The sequence below is a fragment of the Mesoplodon mirus genome, assembly GCF_964341445.2.
Source record: "Mesoplodon mirus genome assembly, chromosome: 12".
Classification (NCBI taxonomy): domain Eukaryota; kingdom Metazoa; phylum Chordata; class Mammalia; order Artiodactyla; family Ziphiidae; genus Mesoplodon; species Mesoplodon mirus.
The window spans coordinates 84,269,393-84,289,031 of NC_138988.1; the positions used below are offsets into that span (position 1 = coordinate 84,269,393).

Here is a 19,639-nt window from a genome sequence, read left to right on the forward strand (position 1 = left end):
AGGAGGGTCTGTGTCTTCAGCCAGCGTGGGACGGGACTTTAGCCGAGGGGCTCCCAAGCTGCCACTGGGGTCTCCGAACCCGCCGAGGTGCGGCTGGGAGGATCCTGGCACCACTACCTGGTTCAGTTAAATACACCCTGGGGCCCGGGACGGCTGGCGGGGACGGGGCGGGCCTTTGGAGCCCGGTCCGCCGGGAGCTGGGGTCCGCCGCGGGTTCCTGCCAAACAAGGGCCTTTTACTCCTGCATTCCTAACTCCCTCCCGCTCTTCTTGCTCTCAGCAGCCTCTTACCTCCCCCGCCCCCTTTTGTTTTTCATTTACTTTCCTCCCCAGCATCCATTCGTACATTCATTCATTCAGCCAATTTCTAGCTGAGCGCCTACTGGTGCAGGCACTGTTTTAGAAGTTGGGAATACAGCAGTGAACAAAATAGACAAAAATCCCTGCCCTCAAAAGCCTGGGAACCTACATTTTAGTGAAGGGGAGATCTACAATAAACAAAGAAAGAATATAAGTAACTTATGCACCATGTTGGAAAGTGATAAAGTGCTATATAGGAAGGTAAGGCATGTCAGGATTGGAAGGAGAGGGTAGGCTGTAATTTTCAATAGGGGACCTAGAGTAGGTTTCCTTGGGAGGATTACGTACAAGCAAACAGTTGAAGGAAGCAAGATGATTCATCGTGAGTGTAGCTTGAGGTGGAGGGGACAGCCAGTACAAAGGCCCTAAAATGGAAATGTGCCTAAAAAGGAAGAGAAAGTTCTGTGTGACTGACGAGTGTTGAATGAGGGGGAGAATAGTAGGAGGGGTAATAGCACACCCTATAGACTTGTATGCCATTGTAAGGGCTTAAGCTTTTAGTTTGAGTGAACAAGAGAGATTCAAAAGGCACATTCTTTAGGGCCTTTTATGCTACTCTTTATTTTGAGTAAGATGGACCCATTGAGGGGTTTTAAGCAGAGAGATGAAATAATCCAACTTAAGTTTTAAATGGCCTACTCTGTTGTACTGAGAAGAGGCAGGCGGAAGGCAAGGATAGAAACAGGAGACCAGCTGGATGGCTAACGTAATACTGTAGGGCAATGCAGACAATGGTGGCTTGGGACAAGATAGTGGCAGTGGAGGTTGTATTCTGGATATATTATCATTTTCAGTTTGTCTTCCCCTGCTCCCTCATCTCCCATAGATACCTCAGATTCTCAGTGATTCCTTCTTTTTGCTTTGGTCACATTCCTCTCTTTTCTCCTCCCTTCATCGAATATGCAGGAAAATAAGGTATGGGATCACCACTAGCTTAGTACTGCTGATGAACCCCAAATCCAGGGCAGTATTTGACACATCAAGCCAGAAAGCAGCTGCCCTGTGGGTCAGGAGAGGCCCTTTGGCTGGCACCACCAAAGCTTAAATCCCTGAAAGGAGGCTGGTATCTACTGGAGCCACTTCAAAACTGGTTGTCCAGACAAAGCCACGATTGACTTTGGGAGCTGGATCCAACCAGCAGAGAAGAAACTGGGACAGTGTTAGAAGACTGGAAAAGAAAGACGGGTAAAAAGATGCAGCAGGTAAAAAGAGGAGTGTCTGCAGTATATCACAAGGAGGAAGAAGTGAGTCCAAGAAAGGAGGAAAGCAGTGGGAGTGTGGTGGGCCTGGATTGACCTTGTGGAAGTTTTCTCCTTCAAAATACTTTTATTCCTGGATGGCCTGGTGATCATTTTACGTTATAGGACAATTGGATGCCATTTCTGTTTTTCATAAGGTATATCAAGGACTGAGTCCCTGATTTTCTCACTCGTCTTGGTAGTTCTGGGAGTTGATTTCCATGAACAGAACTTCACAGTTGGTTGCAGCTTCCCATACATTTTCCATCCCTCCATAACCTCTCCAAATGTATTCTTTTCCTTGCAATAGGTGGTGGTATCAGATGAGACTCCAGGACCATCAAACCAGCTTTGTATCCATGATACCAAGCTCCTGCAGGAAAGAGGTAATGCACACAGGGTATTGTGGCAGGATTTATGACAGCTGAAAATGGGGCAGGGACACAGACTAAGTGGGAGATGCTTCCTGGGGCCTGGAAATATGCTCATTATTAAGTATTTCTAGGAAATCTGTTATTTCTATACTAGGCTTGGCTCGGTATTTTTTTTTTTTTTTTTTTTTTTTTTTTTTTGCTTAACGCGGGCCTCTCACTGTTGTGGCCTCTCCCGTTGCGGAGCACAGGCTCAGCGGCCATGGCTCACGGGCCCAGCCGCTCCGCGGCATATGGGATCCTCCCAGACCGGCACGAACCCGTATCCCCTGCATCGGCAGGCGGACTCTCAACCACTGCGCCACCAGGGAGGCCCTTGGCTCGGTATTGAGAGGAGCTACATTATTAGGTTTCTGCCCTCATCTTAAACCAAATTTGGAAAAAATAAAGATTCATAAAAAAAGATTCTTCAAAGCAATTTATGAAATATATTGAATGTATTCATTCGCTTATTATATGTACAACTTTATGTATGGTAAGTAGCTTACATATGTGTACATGAATATTTGCACATATAAAACTTGTGGTATAATACAGTAACTCCTCCCAACCACAATTTTACCAACATGTAAAATTTGAGTGTAGGTAATTTTATTTCTGTACATGTGTTAACCCTGAGATTTTTAAATTATAGTATAGGTATACCTGGGAAATAGAAGATAAAGCCATGGCAAAAGAAGGAGCAAAGTATTTTCATGAAGCTTTGAGAAGAATAAAGGAAGATGGGGAAATGTGGGGCTGGGCTTTAAAAATGTTCTTTGGTGGCATATATGAAGAGAAAAGTGGATAAGATTTGTATAGAAGTTGCTGATGGTATTTAACAGTTCTGGAGTCATAAAATCAGACCCTGAAAGGCACAAACTTTTAGAGGACTAGGCCCCTGGACACCCCAAAAATAGGCTTTTAGTATATATTACCTACAAAGAAAAAAAACGTAAAATGAATTTCTAAGCATATTATTGGAACTTCCAGAAGAGAAATCTTGAAATTTCCACTGTATAGGTAATCATAAATGAAAATTAATAATATAGAACATATTTGTCACAAATTTAGGAGAGGTAGAAAATAATGAATATTGCTTAACTTTGTTGTTTATTTTATTTCATTTTTTAAAATATATATAATTTTATGGTTCACATCTGACCTGAGTATCCAAGTCCTGTTTTTCTCAAAATCTTGAATTCTCTTCCTATAGGTGATTTTCAGGGCCATAAGGTTTACAATCACTTAACGTAAAATGTAAATGAGTTAATCTCACCCTGGATAATATCTATACACTGCTTTAACAAATAGTTTTGTTATGGGCTGAATGTTTGTGTACCCTCAAAACTTGTATGTTGAAGCTCTAACCCACCCCCCAGAGTGATATTTAGAGGTGAGGCCTTTGGGAAGTAATCATGTTTAGATGAAGTCATAAGGGTGGGGACCCAGTGATGAGATTAGTGTCCTCAGAAAAGGAAGAGACCAGAGCTTTCACTCTCTCCCACATGTGAATTCCCGCTAGGGAATTCCCCCAAGTTCATTTTTAACTTGAGGGCAGAAACTGACCTTTCAAATTCTGAGGCTAAAAAATAAAGTTTAAGGGCCTCCCTGGTGGCGCGGTGGTTGAGAGTCCGCCTGCCGATGCAGGGGATACGGGTTCGTGCCCCGGTCTGGGAGGATCCCATATGCCACGGAGCGGCTGGGCCCGTGAGCCATGGCCGCTGAGCCTGTGCGTCCGGAGCCTGTGCTCCGCAACGGGAGAGGCCACAACAGTGAGAGGCCCGCGTACAGAAAAAAAAAAAAAAAAAAAAAAAAAAAAAAAAAAAATAAAGTTTAAGAATCACTACAGTGGGGGGAATTCCTTGGCGGTCCAGTGGTTAGGACTTTCGCTGCCGTGGCCAGGTTTGCTTGGGGAGCTAGGATCCCACAAGCCTCAGTGAGGCTAGGAAAAAAAATCACTGCAGTAGTTACCAGGGGCTCGGGAGAGGGAAAAATAAGGAGTTGTTGTTTAATGGGTATAGAGTTTCAGTTTTGCAAGATGAAAAAGTTCTGGAGATCTATTATGCAACATTGTGAATATTTTTAACACTATTGAACTGTACACTTAAAAATGGTTAAAATGGTAAAGTTCATATTATATGTTTTTTACCACAATTAAAAACAGTTTTTAATGTAATGAACACTTAGGGGGGAAAAAGCCATGACAAGGTAACAAAACTTTCCTAATTTATGAAGAAGATATGGTAAAAATCCAACTGGATGTATATGGAGGAAAGTTTGGGTTAAATAGGGTGTGCTTTGTCAAAAATTTAAGGCTTGTACATTTTACAGTATGTAAATTTTACTTCAAAAGCAGGAATGTAAACAAATATTGAACTCTAGTTAATGATATGTATCATAAAGTGTTAGGGGTGAAGTATGCTGATGTCTTCAACTTACTTTGAAATGCAACAAAATATAAAATGAATTTATGGACAGAGACAGGGATAGTTAGATGGACAGATATGTGATAAAGCAAATATTGCAAAATGTTAATTGTAGAATGTAAGTGGTGAATATATGGATGTTTCCTCTACAATTCTTTCAACTTTTCTGTATATTTGAAAATGTTCATTATAAAATGTTGATTGAAAAAAACCCAATTAGGAGGTTTAAGTTTATTGATGTTATAAGGAAAAGAACTGTTATGGAACATTTGAGAGCAAAACATGTATCTCCTGTGAGCTCTGTGCCTTCCAGGTGGTTTGGGAACTTTTTGAGACAAAGAGTTATAAAGTAACAGGCTTTCAGAGGAGATAGTGGGAAAACTGTATGGAACCCACAATGATTGAACACAGGCCTGTTCTTAGTCAAAAGCTTTCTAAGGGTGGCCTAGACCAAAGAAAAGTCTTCTTGGCCTATTTCTGTGGAAAGAAGCCAGTTTACTCCTAAATTGAGGTTTTGGTAAAATTGAAATGATAGTTTTGGGGTCCTGAGGCCAAGGGGTTATCCTAGAGACTTACCAGTAGATGATTTCAGACCAGAAAGGAATGGTCTTGGACTTGGGAATATGTTGATGACTATCAAGAAAGATAAACCACCATAAACAGTGAAGCAACAGAGAGGCTGAGCTGGATTGCAAGGAATAAAACAGGGCCCCATTAATCAGTAATGTGAAACTATACTTCTTGCCCAATCCATATGAATTATACCTAGTCACATGTACACTCTGAGAAAGTTTCTTTTGCATTTTAAAAGCTGTGTGTGCTATGCTATACTGAGAGGGCAGTTGGGGGGAAGCGGAATCACTTAATACTAGGGAATTAACAGGAAAGAGACTCAGAATCAAAGGGAGAAAGTGATTTTCTCTAAGAAGAACAAGGGAAAAATTTTTTCTAGTAAACTAACTTGAGTTTGACCAGCCATTAAGTTACCTAAAGAAAAAAGCTTTGGGCCTATCCCTGGATATTTCTGATCCATACCTCTCTTTCATTCGTTTCCCTCCACCTCCACCCCAAGTCTTTTTGGACAAAATGACTTCAGTGTTCTAATATAGAAAGCCAGGTTATCGTATAAGCTGGGAGTCAGTGATTTGGGCCTTTTGGGGAGGGTGTAAGGTATTCTAGGATGAAGAGAGACCAGAGAAAAAGGTGTAGTAGGTGAGAGAGAAGAAGAATGCACTTACAGTCGGCTTGGCTGCTGGCCAGGGCCTGATACCCCAAACTGGAAACTGAGACTAGAGGAATAATGGGGAAGGAGGATACTGTAATGCAGTAGACTTAATCCCTAGATTAGAGCTTCAGAAGCTTCTACATTTGGGGAGGAGAGGATGAAAGCAGAGGATTTCAACACTGTGCTGAATTGACTCTTGGCTTATTTCTCTTCTCTCAGCTCTGCCATCTCCTCATTGTCCTGCCTTTGCCGAAGATGGAAGCCAAGGAAACCTGCCAGGAGCAAAAATCACACTGATGAGCCAGCCTCAAGTGAGCTAAGGCCCCTTCCTTCCCTCCTGGAAATATGTCACTGCCTCCTAAATGTGGCCTTATTTTCACTGCCTTCCCTGGCTATGCACCTCCCAAGTCCAGGTGCTCCCTCTCATAAGGGATACTTTGTTGGGTGACAAACCATTTGTGGATTGTTTCCTCTTTCGTTATTTTTTGCTATTGAAAGCTGATGCTACCTTTCACCTCATCCCCAAATATACATGAAACAGTAACAGCCTTTCACTTCTGTAAACCTCCCTACAAATTCCTTTCTTCTGCCTCTGTTTCCTGAGGGAACTATGGAGTTTTCTCCAGAACAGCAGGGACATATTGTTTCAGGAGGCAGTGACATTTGAGGATGTAGCTGTGAACTTCAGTAATGAGGAGTGGCAGTGTCTGACCCATGCTCAAAGGCACCTCTATAAAGATGTGATGTTGGAAAATTATGGGAACGTGGTATCACTTGGTAAGGACTTTCCCTGCACTTGGCTTAGTACTTTCTCCCTTCCTTTTTCTTTTAATTGCTTTATGTATTGATGTTTATGGGGTCTCATATTGAAAATCAGAGCTCTTATTCCATATCATCAATATCTTCCCCCAAATTAGTTTTGAGTTGCCCCTGTTACATAGCAAGATAATTTTCTGGCTAACCTAGTTGTTGTTTTCTGATTCTTTGCAATGAAACTCTCCCTGGGTAAAAAGGAGACACTTAACCTCTGTTCTCCCTGGATTCTCACCTCCTCAGGCCTCTCATTTTCCATTAAATGCTCTGTATTCAGCTCCTAGTCATGAACTCCTTCCTAGTGGCTGAAAACAGATTAACCTCCCTCTACAGACTCCCATCCTCCTAAAAAGAACAGGGAAAATACAACCAACCGACTATTTCCCAGAATCTCCTTCTTTGCCCTTCTGAGTATTGACTTTTCTGAGAAATTTCCTAGACCTGTTCATTTACATGTTACCAGACCCCTGAATAAACCCTTTTCTCTACCCAAATGGACATTTCTTTCCTGTTTCCATATGCAAACAGAGGGGTCAAGGTAAGCGTTAGGACAGTTCTCTGTTTGCTCTACACACTGTCTTCTTCCTTCTCTACAACCAGGATTTCCATTTCCTAAACCTCCTTTGATCTCCCATCTGGAGCAAGAGGCAGAGCTCCGTGTTCAGGATCAACAGGACAGGGAGTTCCTGAGCTGCTCCTACCCGGGTGAGTGCCAGAGAAGCTGTCAGTCCCTTTCTGTGTTCCATGTGACAAAATGGTTATAGAATGTTCTTAGTGGTGGGTCATCCATCCTGAAGGGCCCAGAAGGAAATCTATTTAGGAAATCTTAAGGCAGAGAAAACAAACAAACTGTTTGGATAATTATTCTGTCATCTAATTGGCTGTTTGCAACCTATCTAATATAGGCTTTTTGCAATTTAGTCCTCCAAAAAGGCTCAGACAATTCATCTCCCCTCTGTGTATCATTTACTCCAGTGCTCAGAGAGCATTGCCTTTCTGCCTCCAGTTGTTTTCTTTTTTTTTTTTTTTTTTAGGACCTTCCCCCATTTGGAGACCTGAGCCTTTGACCCTTGCCTTTTCTATTCTCTCTTATTGTGAAGTTAGTTAGTTTCTTTCATGGCTTCAGCTCTTAGCTCTGATGCAGATGCCTGCCACATTGATAATGCTAACCTTTACCTCTTTCCTGGGCAGCAGTCTCATGTTTCTAACTCCTGGTTTTTATTTGAATATCCCATTGTCATCTGGAAAGCAACCTATCTAAAGTCAAATCCATCTCTCCCTCCAAGGCTGTCTCTTCATTAAGCTCTCCCTATTTCTATATCTGGCTCTACCTCTTTCTTACTTTGTCTTTCCATTCCCTGAACCTCTTATCTAGTCAGTCATGAAATATTACTAGCTCTTCATTCAAACTATTTTCTGTATTTGTCATTCAAAAAAAACCTTGTCCTTTGTTTCTAGGCCAACTCCAGCTGCTGTGTCCACAATGCCTACTCTTCCTTCCTCCCTTCCTTCCATCTAAAAAACATTTATTGAGCAACTATTAAATGCCAGGTACTATAAAAGGTTCTAGGGCCTCCCTGGTGGCGCAGTGGTTGAGAGTCCGCCTGCCGATGCAGGGGATGCGGGTTCGTGCCCCGGTCTGGGAGGATCCCATATGCCGCGGAGCGGCTGGGCCCGTGAGCCATGGCCGCTGGGCCTGCGTGTCCGGAGCCTGTGCTCCGCAACGGGAGAGGCCACAACAGTGAGAGGCCCGCATACCGCAAAAAGAAAAAAAAAAAGAAAAAAAAAAAAAAAAGGTTCTAGAGATATGCAATCAGATAAGATATGGGCGAGCCCTGACTTACGGAAGCTTATTTTCTAGTGGGGAAGGCAGGTAAGTAAATAAGTAATTATATAGGACAGTATGGTGGGAGTTCTTGGGATATGCAGATAGGGATATGTACCTGGTATATACAAACATAGAGGAGAAGCACCTAAATCTGACCTGAGGACCAGAAGACTGCAGAAGGAATGACAACTGAATTAAGTTATGTAGGATAAGTGAGGTCATTTAGTTGAAGGAGGGGCAGAGGGGAATAACAAGTAGGAAAGTATTGAGGAGTAAAAGAATGTGAACTGTGAATAGTTCAGTGTGACCAGAGCCAAGGACTTGGAGTAGCCAGTGGGGAAAGTACAGGAGCAGTAGACAGGGGCAAGATCATAATTGGATGAGCTTTTGATAAACTGCAGACCTTTAACTTTATTCTTGTAATAACAGCTAAGATTGATTAAGTACTTATTTTGGTGTTGGAAGTACTTTGCATACATTGACTCATTTAATTATTGTGGATAGTCTAGATCCCATTTTATAGATATAGCAACTGAGAGAAGTTACAACATCCTCCCAAGTTTGCACAGGTATTAGGTGTCAGAACTAAGATTTGAACCCAGACAGTGAGCTGGGGCTCTTGACTGTACACTTTACTTGCTTTCTGTCTGGTTAACTATGGAGTGCCATTGAAGTGTTTAAAGCTAAGGAGTGATGTGATTAGATTTGATTTTTAGAAGGAATAATCTGGAAGCAGTGTAGAGGATGGATTAGAGGGGAGGCAGACTAAAGGACATTTGAGGGTTATTAAAGTTAGCTGGTGAGAATGCACTGGCAGTAGAAGTGAAGGAGACGGGATAGAGTTAAGAGATAATAAGAGATTGATTTGGACTCTGGTTACCAACTGTAAAAAGTAACTCCAGCTAGCTTAACCAAAAGAAAAATAATTTATTATTCAGGGTGTGTCAGGGGACTTAAGGGCAGGTATACATGAGGCTCAAGAAGGGATTGGAATGCCATCAGGCCCCACTCTCCAGCTGTCTTCTCTGCTACTCTGTGGGTCTGCTTCATTCTCCTTTCTTGGCAGATGGATCTTCTCTGCTTCTCAGTCCCGATGGCAGAGCATTTTCTCCCCTACACGACATACCATCCCACCACCACTGGTTCTCAAATTTAAGTGCTAAAGCTCTAGCTCTCTTTAGAGCCTGGCCTTACCTGCTTTCACATCATGATTCCAAAGTTCATGAAGAGAGAATCTGTCCTGGTTTGGGTCAGGTCTTGCCCAGATCTAATTTGCCCTACCCAGATGGGTGGAGTTACACCACAGAAATATGGCTCTCCAGGGCCCACTCTCAGGAGCAAAGCAGACAGACCCCTAAAAAGGAGGCTGCGCTGGCACTTCAGCCCCCGCTTTGCAGCTCCCTTCACAGGTAACATTTATACAATGTTAGTGAGTATATATGGAAGTTGAAGATGACTTCCGGTTTCCTGTGACTAGGTGAATGAAGTTGTCATTCACTAAACTAGGAGATTCTAGAACATGAGTAGATTTGGAAGGATTTTTGTAAAGTTTACTCAGTTTTAAATATCTTAGTACTTTTCAGTAGTTCAGCCTATTTCGACCTTGCCATAATGTTAGCAATTTTTCAAGCATGGGAAAGTCAGTTACTCTTCCAACAGCTTAACCATTGCTTCACCTCTTCCAGCCCACTTATTTCCTTTCCTCTGAACATCTGACATTTTTATTTTCTTGTTTAAGTATCAGCTGCCAAGACACGGCCTGAGAATGAGAAGGCAAGTTCAGAACAGGCGGTTTTTGAAAATGGAGAAGTCTGCTGGGTGAAATTTAAAAGTCTCCTAAAAGTTGTTTCCCAGGATCCAGAGGTTGGAGAAGTTTGTGTACAAGGTGTCAAATTAGAGAATCAATGGGAAATGCCTATGAGGGAGAAACTGAGAGAAGAGAAAGAACGCTGTGAGAAAGTGACCTTCAAGAAAGGAAAGAACCAGAAGGTACTTAGAAAAAACTCAAAATGTATTCCATATAGAGTTCTTACAGAAAAGAAACTCCATGAATGTGCCAGGTGTGGCAAAAACTTCAGCTGGCATTCTGACCTAATTCTCCATGAGCGAATTCACTCTTGCGAGAAACCCTATGTGTGTAATGTGTGTGGGAAAGCATTCAAGACCAAAAATCAGCTTTCTATGCACCAGATAATCCACACAGGGGAGAAACCCTTTAACTGTAGCCAGTGTGGGAAGGCCTTCAACAGTAGATCAGCCCTTTGCCGACATAAAAAAACGCACAGTGGGGAGAAGACTCACCAATGCAGTGACTGTGGGAAGGCCTTCAAGACCAGGAACCGTCTCAGGATGCATCAGATCATCCACACTGGGGAGAAGCCTTATGAGTGCAGTGGCTGTGGGAAGGCCTTTCAGTTTAAGCATTCCCTTATCATCCATGGCAGAAGCCACACTGGGGAGAAACCCTATGAGTGTGAGGAATGCGGGAAGGCCTTCAGCGGGAGTTCAGACCTCATCAAACACACAAGAATCCACACTGGGGAGCGACCTTATGAGTGCAGTGAGTGTGGGAGGGCCTTCAGCCGGAGCTCAGACCGAAGCAAACACACAAGAATCCACACTCAGGAGAAACACTGTGGGTGCCCTCAGTGTGGAAAAGCCTTCAGCAGCAAGGCAGAGCTCACCAAACATAGAAGAATCCACACTGAAGAGAAGCCTTACAAGTGTAAGGAGTGTGGGAAAGCCTTTCGTCATAACTGTAAGCGCAGGGCTCATGAACGAGAACACACTGGGGAGAAGCCCTATCGATGTGGGGATTGTGGGAAAACTTTCCAGGATCAGCACTGCCTTACCATCCATCAGAGAATCCACACTGGAGAGAAACCGTATAAATGTTCAGAGTGTGGTAGAGCTTTCAGTGGGAAATCAAACTTGACCAATCATCAAAGAATCCACACCGGAGAGAAGCCTTACAGATGTGAGGTGTGTGGAAAGGCCTTTCATCATAGTTCAGTCCTGAGGCAGCACAGAAGAATCCACACTGGTGAGAAACCATATACCTGCAGTGAGTGTGGCACGTCTTTCCGTCAGAGCTCAGCTCTAATTGGACACAAGCGAGTTCATACTGGGGAGAAACCTTATGAATGTGAGGAGTGTGGAAAAGCTTTCAGAGTGAGCTCAAATCTTACTGGACATAAGAAAAGAAAACATAGAGTGTGGGGAACCCACAAACTTGATGAGAATGGGAAATCCCTCTCTCCAGTAACCGGTTCTCAGACCTTTTCATTCATCAATATTTTGACCACCAACACTTGAGGGTAGTGATTCTGGTGTTTACACTTTCTCATTTCTCCTTCTACTTCTTACACTGGTCCCTCTTGTCTCCTGTATTGGTTCTTCCTGGTTCCCTGACCCCCTAATTGTGAGACCCCACCAAGCCTTTGTCCTTGACCTTCCTATTCAGTGTCTCTTCAGTGAGCACATTCACTTCCAAGGCTTTGTCTATCAATAATAGTACTGTAATATTAAATACTAGTGTTTGACACATGCCAGGCATTATTCTTTACAATTTTTAATCATTTAATCCGTACAACATCCCTATGCGATTAGGAAATTGAGGCATAAAAAGATGAAGAAACCTGCTGTAGATCACTTAGCTAGTAAATTCTGAACAAACGCCCACTGAATGCTTAGACTTACCTGAGCAATTTCCATTATCCTGCACCACATCTCTTGGATATGAAGCTATACGTCAGTTCAGCACAGAACATTTTTTTAATTGATAAACATTGATCATCTTTAGCAAGTTTTGCTTTAACTTAAAGCCTGAATGGTACTTCTCCTTAATGGATCAGAATTGCTGAGATTCAGTGGGGGAACGGAGGCAGGGCAAGGGCAGATTTTAAAATTACAGATAAGTAGAAGTCAGGTATACACTGCTCAAGCAGCAGTGTACGTATGGAAAAAGCATGAAGCCTGACCCACTTTGTTATAAATACACTAAAAGATCTGCAAGATGTTGATTTCTTAAATATTTGCTATATCTGTTTGCATGACATATGAAATGCTCTTTCAAATAGATGAGTAAATTTATATCTTTTCAAGCCTTTCAGTGTCTAACATCTATCCTTTCTCTTGCAAATGTTATAGGTCCTTACTGCAGACAGAATTAAATTAAATACCCACATGCAATAAGGCTGTTAAAATAGAAATTGAAAATCCTAGAAGAGGATGCAAATGTGTGTCAACTTAATTAACATAATGACCATAACTGAGAATTAAATTTAGTTCAAAGTTCCCTGACTGGTAAAGAGATGAGCAGTGGGTTCCCCAGCATTTGTCAAAAGTGTTTTACAAGCTAATGTTTTTAAAAAATAATAAGTTTGAGAAATGCTGGCTAGGTGGAGGTTTTTATTCCCTTAAAGACTTCTCAGGGTTTATACTATGCTAATGTCCTTTCTGAGTCTTAAACAAAGGAACTGTAAGAAGCATTGCTTTCCCAAAGTGATGGAGGAAAGAATTCTGTTTGGAGGAGCACATTCATGGACTCTTGTTTCACAGAAAACATCTTGGGAAATGGTTACACATTATCTAATATGGACAAGGAGTCCAAGATACACAATTTTCTAGTAACAAATTCCAAAGGGAATTACATGGCTCATTATACAAAAGACAGATTAAACATTGTTTCTTATGTTCAGTTTCTACAGGAAATTAGAGCATGTCCTTTATATGGCCATTTCTTATATAGTTTGTTGAAGAAAACCAAGATGAAAACATGTAGGGTATGACCCTAAAATTGTCTCTGTGGAGGATGACACTCTGTATATGTGGCTTTTGGATGATATAACGTGACTTAAGGACAGAGTTTAGGATATGTCTGGAGAATTGGCAGTGCTTTTCCACTCTTTTTTGATGATCAGTAAATTTTACCGACCCTCTCTCCCCCATACATACACACACTACAAGTAGTTGTACTTTAATGCTTGATGGCAAAATGTTGTCATGTTCTCCTAGAAAACCTGAGGTTTTGTTAATTACAACAGCATGTATATGCTTTTGGAAAATGTATACACATGTTCAGGATGTTTTTTTTACCCACAGGCCATGAGGTTCATTTGGATTTTGGACTCAAAATCCTTAGCCCATCATGAGAACCCTCCAGTGCATCCTTTCAAGTCACTTCTTCCGTCAGTCTTTTGACAGAATCTGGCAAGGTTTCAATTCCATTTTAAACTCTGGACAGTCCTGGAGTGTTGATGTTTTGTGTTATTGATCAGAGAGTCATGTTCTTCAGACACCAGGTAACTGGAGGGGGTGGCAAGCCTGACATCCCTCTGTGAAAGTGGAGAAGCCTCTGTACTGAGCCCAAATAGAACACTTTTTTTTTTTTTTTTTTTTTTTTGCGGTACGCGGGCCTCTCACTGTTGTGGCCTCTCCCGTTGCGGAGCACAGGCTCCGGACGCGCAGGCTCAGCGGCCATGGCTCACGGGCCCAGCCGCTCCGCGGCACGTGGGATCTTCCCGGACCGGAGCACGAACCCGTGTCCTCCTGAATCGGCAGGCGGACGCTCAACCACTGCGCCACCAGGGAAGCCCCCAAATAGAACACTTTTAAACTTCATCCTCACCAGTCCATCTTCAACATGACCATTGTCTCCCTAAAATATTCCTATGATCTTGACACCTGCTTTTTAAAAAATGTTATTTATTTTTATTGAAGTATAGTTGATTTGCAGTATTTTGGTTGTTTTAGGTGTACAGCTGCTTTTAAAACTCCCAACTGACTCTCAGTCCTGCAGTAAGAAATCCCAAATTACTATCTTGAACTCCAGGAATCTTCTGATACTTCCTGGACACTTAAAGTGAACATTATGAAAAAAAACACTGAAGGAGTTTCAGATATTTTACCTGTGGAAAAAGTCATTTAGAAGGAATCCTAAGGTGGAATAGACTCTGCTATACAGTTGTAAGTTTGGTAGACAGGCATAATGTAGAAGGAATTCAAAGATCTGATGCATAGTTGAATAATCAAACATGTTAGTGTTTCTTGAAACCCTAAGATGCTTGTAGTTCTAATTGTGAAGTTACCAAAACAAAAGATGTTGATTTAGTTGTTTCTTAGAAAAATCACCAGATAAAACTCAATTTTTTAAACCTAATTAATTTTAAATGCAAGGACAGAAAAATTTCACCATGAACATTGATACCATGAGATTGTTTTCTCTTTACCTGTACAGAAGAAGTAAAGAATGCCAATTTCACTCAGTTTTTAAAAGGGTGATAAAATCAGATTTCAGAATTAGAACCACAAATGTACAGAAATGTCTTAGCTCCTACCCATGGACTGTAGTTCCATGCCCTGGGATAATTGCAGAGTAAGATTAACCCATTGCTCACAAGGTAGTCCTTCAAAAATTTCAAGACAAAAGCTTCTCTTTCCACCAGGTAAAATATCTGAAATTTCTTCATTGCCTTTTCACAATGTTCATTCTAAATGTTCAGGAAATATCATAAGATTCCTGGAGTTCAATTTAGGGTTTCTTACTATGGGATTGAGAGTTAATTGAGAGCTTTTAAAGCTGGTGTCAGGATTATAGCAACAGGAAGACAATGATCATATTGAAGATGGGTTGGTGAGAGTGGAGTCTAGACATCTTGGCCTTTGTTCCATTGGTCTGTTGTCTAGCCCTACACCGATGCAAAACTGCTTAATTACTATAGGTTTAAAGTATCTTGACATCTGGTAGGGTAAATCCTACTGCTTTGTTATTATTTTTCAAGACTGGCTTGGCTATTTTTGTCTAAGACCATACTTCTTCATGGATTGGCTCAGTGTTATAAAGATGTTATTTCTCCCCAAAATTGATCTATACATTCATTGCAACCTAAGTAAAAAATCCCAAGGGTGAGTTTTATGATAATTGACAAATTGATTATAAAATTTATGTTGAAATGCAATATAATTCTTGGCCAAGGCAGGAAGAGTGGGGGAAAGGGATAGTTAGGGAGTTTGGGATTGACATGTACACACTGCTATATTTAAAATGGATAACAAGGACCTACTATGTAGCACAGGGAACTCTGCTCAGTATTATGTAACAACCTAAATGGAAAAATGTATAACTGAATCACTTTGCTGTACACCAGAAACCATCACAAGATTGTTAATCAACTATGCTCCAATATAAAATTAAAAGTTTAATTTTAAAATATATATATATATGTAATTCTTGGCCAAGAATGGCCAAGAATACCCAAGACTATAAAAGGTAAAATTTTGTCTTTTACAAGTAAGTTTTGGAAAATATTTGTATGCCCTCAGGTCAAGAAAAGATTTCTCAAGCAAGACACCAAAAAAAGGTTAATTTTAAGGAAAGTAATTTAATTTTCTGATAAATTCAACTAGATTAAAATGAAGAATTATTTTTTCAAAATCACCATAAGGAAAGTGAAAATACAATTTTCTCATGAAATGAAAAAAGATACTTGGAACAAATATACTTGGCAAATTATTATCTAAAATATTTTATGTTGAATCCCATGAATTGCCAAAGAGGTTGAATAGTGGCAATTTAACATGTTTCAACTTAATATAAACACTCCTATGAGTCAGTAAGCAAAGGACAACCCAGAAATAGGCAAAAAGCATGAAGTATTTCACAGAAAACTGAAAAACGATGATGACCAAACAGAAAAAGTGTCCAATCTCAGTAATTAAGGAGTTTTGACCACAATGATATGCTGTGAGATACCTACTAGGTTGACAAATTTTCTTAAATCGGGAACTTCATTCAAAGTCCTCACATAGAGAACTATTTTTTTTTTTTTTTGGTAGAGACTCAACCATATTTGGGCAATAACTTATCTATTACATGAACCTCACTACACGTTAAGTTCCATGAAGGCAAGGAACTTGGAGCTGGCAGGAGGGAGAGGGGGAGATCGGGCGGAAACAATTTCCAAGCTAAGTCCTGGAGGATGAGAAAGAGACAAGAGGATCTGCTCAGAGCAAAGAGAGCGCCCACCCCAAGCCACAGAGGTGTTGGATGCAGCTGAACTCGAAAGCGCCCAGAGGGGCGATGGCACCTAGCGCTGGTGCGATGTGTCTGGCAGCTGCGGGACGAGGCGCTGGCGCTTTCCAGAGCCTCTTCTCAGGTCTGAATAACTAGGGTTCCAGACACAAAGTGCGCTGCAGAGAGGCTGGAGGAAGAACAGTGATTATTTTGAACATAAATTATTCCTTCGGAGGAACTGGAAGGATTTGTATTGAATTACAAGGGCTTTTCCAGGAATCTGACATCTATTCATTTGTTTGTAATAAAGACTGTATGCATAAAAGCACTTTTTGTTCGTGTTACTTGATTGCTGCATCCGCAGGGCCTAGAACTGTGCCTAGAATATACTGGCTGCTCAAATGGACAAATAGATTATTTGAGCGGTTATTTTCGGTTGAGCATTGTTCTAGGGCAGTTATCTATGGCCCCTGGGTAAACAGAAATCAAAAGAGGGGAAGATAGGGACCGACTTTGTAGTATGTTAGAACTGTCCACATTGGGCATGAAGAAAGGACGTCTAATACCAGGAAAGAAAAACATGCTTGGCAGCGGTGGGATTCGAACCCACGCCCCCGAAGAGACTGGAGCCTTAATCCAGCGCCTTAGACCGCTCGGCCACGCTACCACTTCCGGCTTGCTCCTTTTTCCACACTTCCCATAGGAGTGAAAGTCCTCCCCTTTCCGACTCCCACACACGCTTCCCACCCAGGACTCTTTCCTGGCGTTCTTCCCACTAATACTTCCATAGAACTTCTGCCTGGTGTTCAGCCACCACCCATCCTGACCCCTGACACCCTGCTTCCCCACAGCTGGGAGTAGGGCGGGAGGAAACCAGGGCATCCGAGACTCCCGCCCCTTTGGGCCGCGGGGCCCGGGTGGGTTTCAGGTCCGCCGTGGATGGGGATGTCCAGCCCGAGCCGCGACACAGCTGAGTGAGTCCGGGAGTGGTTTGGGCTCCTCCCGAGGGTACTCTAGGAAAGGAAGGCAACCCGACGAAAGGAGCAGAGAGCACAGTGCTCAGGAGGACCACGGTCTCTGCAGAAGTGCCCCCAGGACCAAAGGCGTTGGGCGGTTCATTTTGAAACGCCTAGATTCGAATCATTTAAAAATATAGTTGTGGTCGGGCCACGAAGGTGGCAAGAAGCAGCCCCTGAAGCAGCCCAAGAAGCAAGCTAAGGAGGTGGACGAGGAAGATAAGGCATTCAAGCAGAAACAAGAGGAGGAGCAGAAGAAACTCGAGGAGCTGAAAGCGAAGGCCGCGGGGAAAGGCCCCCTGGCCACAGGTGGAATTAAGAAGTCTGGCAGAAAGTAAGCTGTTCCTTGTGTCTGAGGCTACGATGATCCTTAATTCCATTCCTGTTTAAACATCTGGATTCCCTGCCATAACATCTGTTGCCACCTATAGCTAGAATGAAGCGTTGTCTTGGAACCTACTGTACATTTAAGAATAAACTTTTGTAAAAAAAAAAATATATATATATATATCATACAGCGGCTCATCTTGTCTTTAGTTCTTCTCAGCCATTTCTGCCTTAGCTATGAGATCTGCATAAACCCAGCCCAGAATCCTGCCAAAGTGTGTTCTTACGTCTTTGTTCTACCCTGAATTCTGTTCCACCTGGAATTAAATCAACTCATTTGAAATGGCAAAATAATATATACATAGTTGCTGTCATAATATAATGCAATACATTGATAAAGTTGCTGTCTGCATTTCTCTTCTTAGGGCAGACGGTGGGGCGTGGGTCTCCCTGACCTAAAAGTTTTGGCTCAGACAAGGGTGTCATAAAACAAGAACACATTGTGCGGATTATGTCAAAAATAATATCTCGATAGAGAAAGCTAACGCTGGAGTTTCTGTTTGTTTTGGCATTCATCTCCAAGAAAGTCAATGCTGATAGTGTATTTATCCACTATTCCAATGAAAACTAGGCTTTCTTACAAATTCCTATACTAGAGTTGCTCATATGGAGTTTATTGCATAGTGCATGGGTGTTCATTTCCTGTGCCTACTGTAACAAATTAGCACAAACTGTGTGACTTAAAAACAACAGAAATTTATTCTCTCACAATTCTGGAGGCCAGAAGTCCAATCTGTATCACCTCCCAGACCAAGGTGTCCTCAGAGTCAACCTTCCTCTGGAGGCTCTAGGGGAAAATCTGTTTCCTTGACTCTTTCAACTTCAGGTGGCTGCTGGCATTCCTTGGTTTGTGGCCACATCTCTCCAATCTTCAAAGTAGGCGTCTACAAATCTCTCTCTCTGCTTTGTCTTCTATGGCCTTCTCTTTCTAAGAAAATAAAAAGTAAAAAAATTGATTTAGTAGTATCTCATTATCCTTAGCTGCAATACTTTAGCAATTACCAGTGTTATTTCCTAAGGAGATTACCTTAGGAAAATCACTAAGAAAAAGGATTCTCAAGAGAGTAGGAGCAACATAGTTACCCCTACGCTTGCTAAAGCCTCACTTTCCCCAGTTTCTCCATATATCCCAAGCTAGGAGCCTCTTTTCTCACCCGCTGTGTCATTCTGAGCCTCTCCCTGGTTCTCTCAGCCCCACACAACAGCAGTAGTCTCCTCCCCACTATGAGACTATGTACTCCCACCAGTTCTGGATCTCTGAGGGCAAGATGGACAGAGTTTGATGGAAACTGACCATTTTGTGACAACTTTAACCCTCAGAGACACAGAATGGTACCCTCCCACTAGGTGCTAACTGGTTCAATGCTTCATCCGCGTCATCTTGATCCATCGAAGGCATCAATTCAGAGACCAATTTTCTCTTTCTAGTGCTCACATTCCTACATGATAAACCAAGATGGAGAAGCAGAAAAATGAAGAAATAAATTGAGATAAAGTGACTATATCAAGGAGTGGGCATCAGGAGTCCACTCATTCATTCAACAAGTATTGACCAAGTGCCTACTGGGTACCTGGGCACTAAGCTGTGCACTGAATATTCAGCAGAAACACTTGACCATTGCTGTCCTCACCCTCAGAGCTACCAGGGAAAGCAAACATTCATCTAGTTATTACAACTCAGTGTTGTGAATGAAGGAGGGCTGGGTTCACACTTGGTTGAAGGAGCTAACTTAGTGTAGTTCTGGAAAGGCCTGATTGGAGGAATACGCGGAGGAATGCGGTGGAGCTGGGGGCTGAAGTGAGACAAGCCTGGCGAGAAGCATAACAAGGAAAAGTTTGGGTGGAGGGCGGCTGGGGTCGGGATTGCACCTGCAACCCCTTCCCCACCCCACAGGCTCGCTCCCGGAGGGAAGGCACAGA

The 19,639-nt window shown here is 42.2% G+C and overlaps 2 protein-coding genes across 4 annotated transcripts; both read left to right on the forward strand.

The window, feature by feature from the left end:
• On the forward strand, nt 1–13,514 carry ZNF311 (zinc finger protein 311). 3 transcript variants are annotated; one of them, XM_082637484.1, is made up of 7 exons: nt 1–1,603; nt 1,908–1,983; nt 5,881–5,972; nt 6,312–6,438; nt 7,075–7,179; nt 10,041–11,345; nt 13,406–13,514. In XM_082637484.1, exons 1-7 carry the CDS (start codon nt 1,553–1,555, stop codon nt 13,453–13,455), a joined length of 1,806 nt encoding a protein of 601 aa, XP_082493610.1. In that variant the 5' UTR covers nt 1–1,552; the 3' UTR covers nt 13,456–13,514. The 3 variants fall into 3 exon arrangements, with proteins under 3 accessions (XP_082493610.1, XP_082493608.1, XP_082493609.1); XM_082637482.1 differs by lacking the exon at nt 13,406–13,514 and having other exon boundaries at nt 10,041–12,305; XM_082637483.1 differs by lacking the exon at nt 13,406–13,514 and having other exon boundaries at nt 1–1,561; nt 10,041–12,305.
• Nucleotides 13,515–16,382: 2,868 nt separating this feature from the next.
• Nucleotides 16,383–17,670, forward strand: LOC309813164 (translation machinery-associated protein 7-like; the record flags this gene model as incomplete). The annotated part of the gene is made up of 3 exons (XM_082637745.1): nt 16,383–16,458; nt 17,168–17,244; nt 17,473–17,670. 3 exons carry the CDS (start codon nt 16,383–16,385, stop codon nt 17,668–17,670), a joined length of 351 nt encoding a protein of 116 aa, XP_082493871.1.
• Between the last annotated feature and the right edge of the window lie 1,969 nt (nt 17,671–19,639).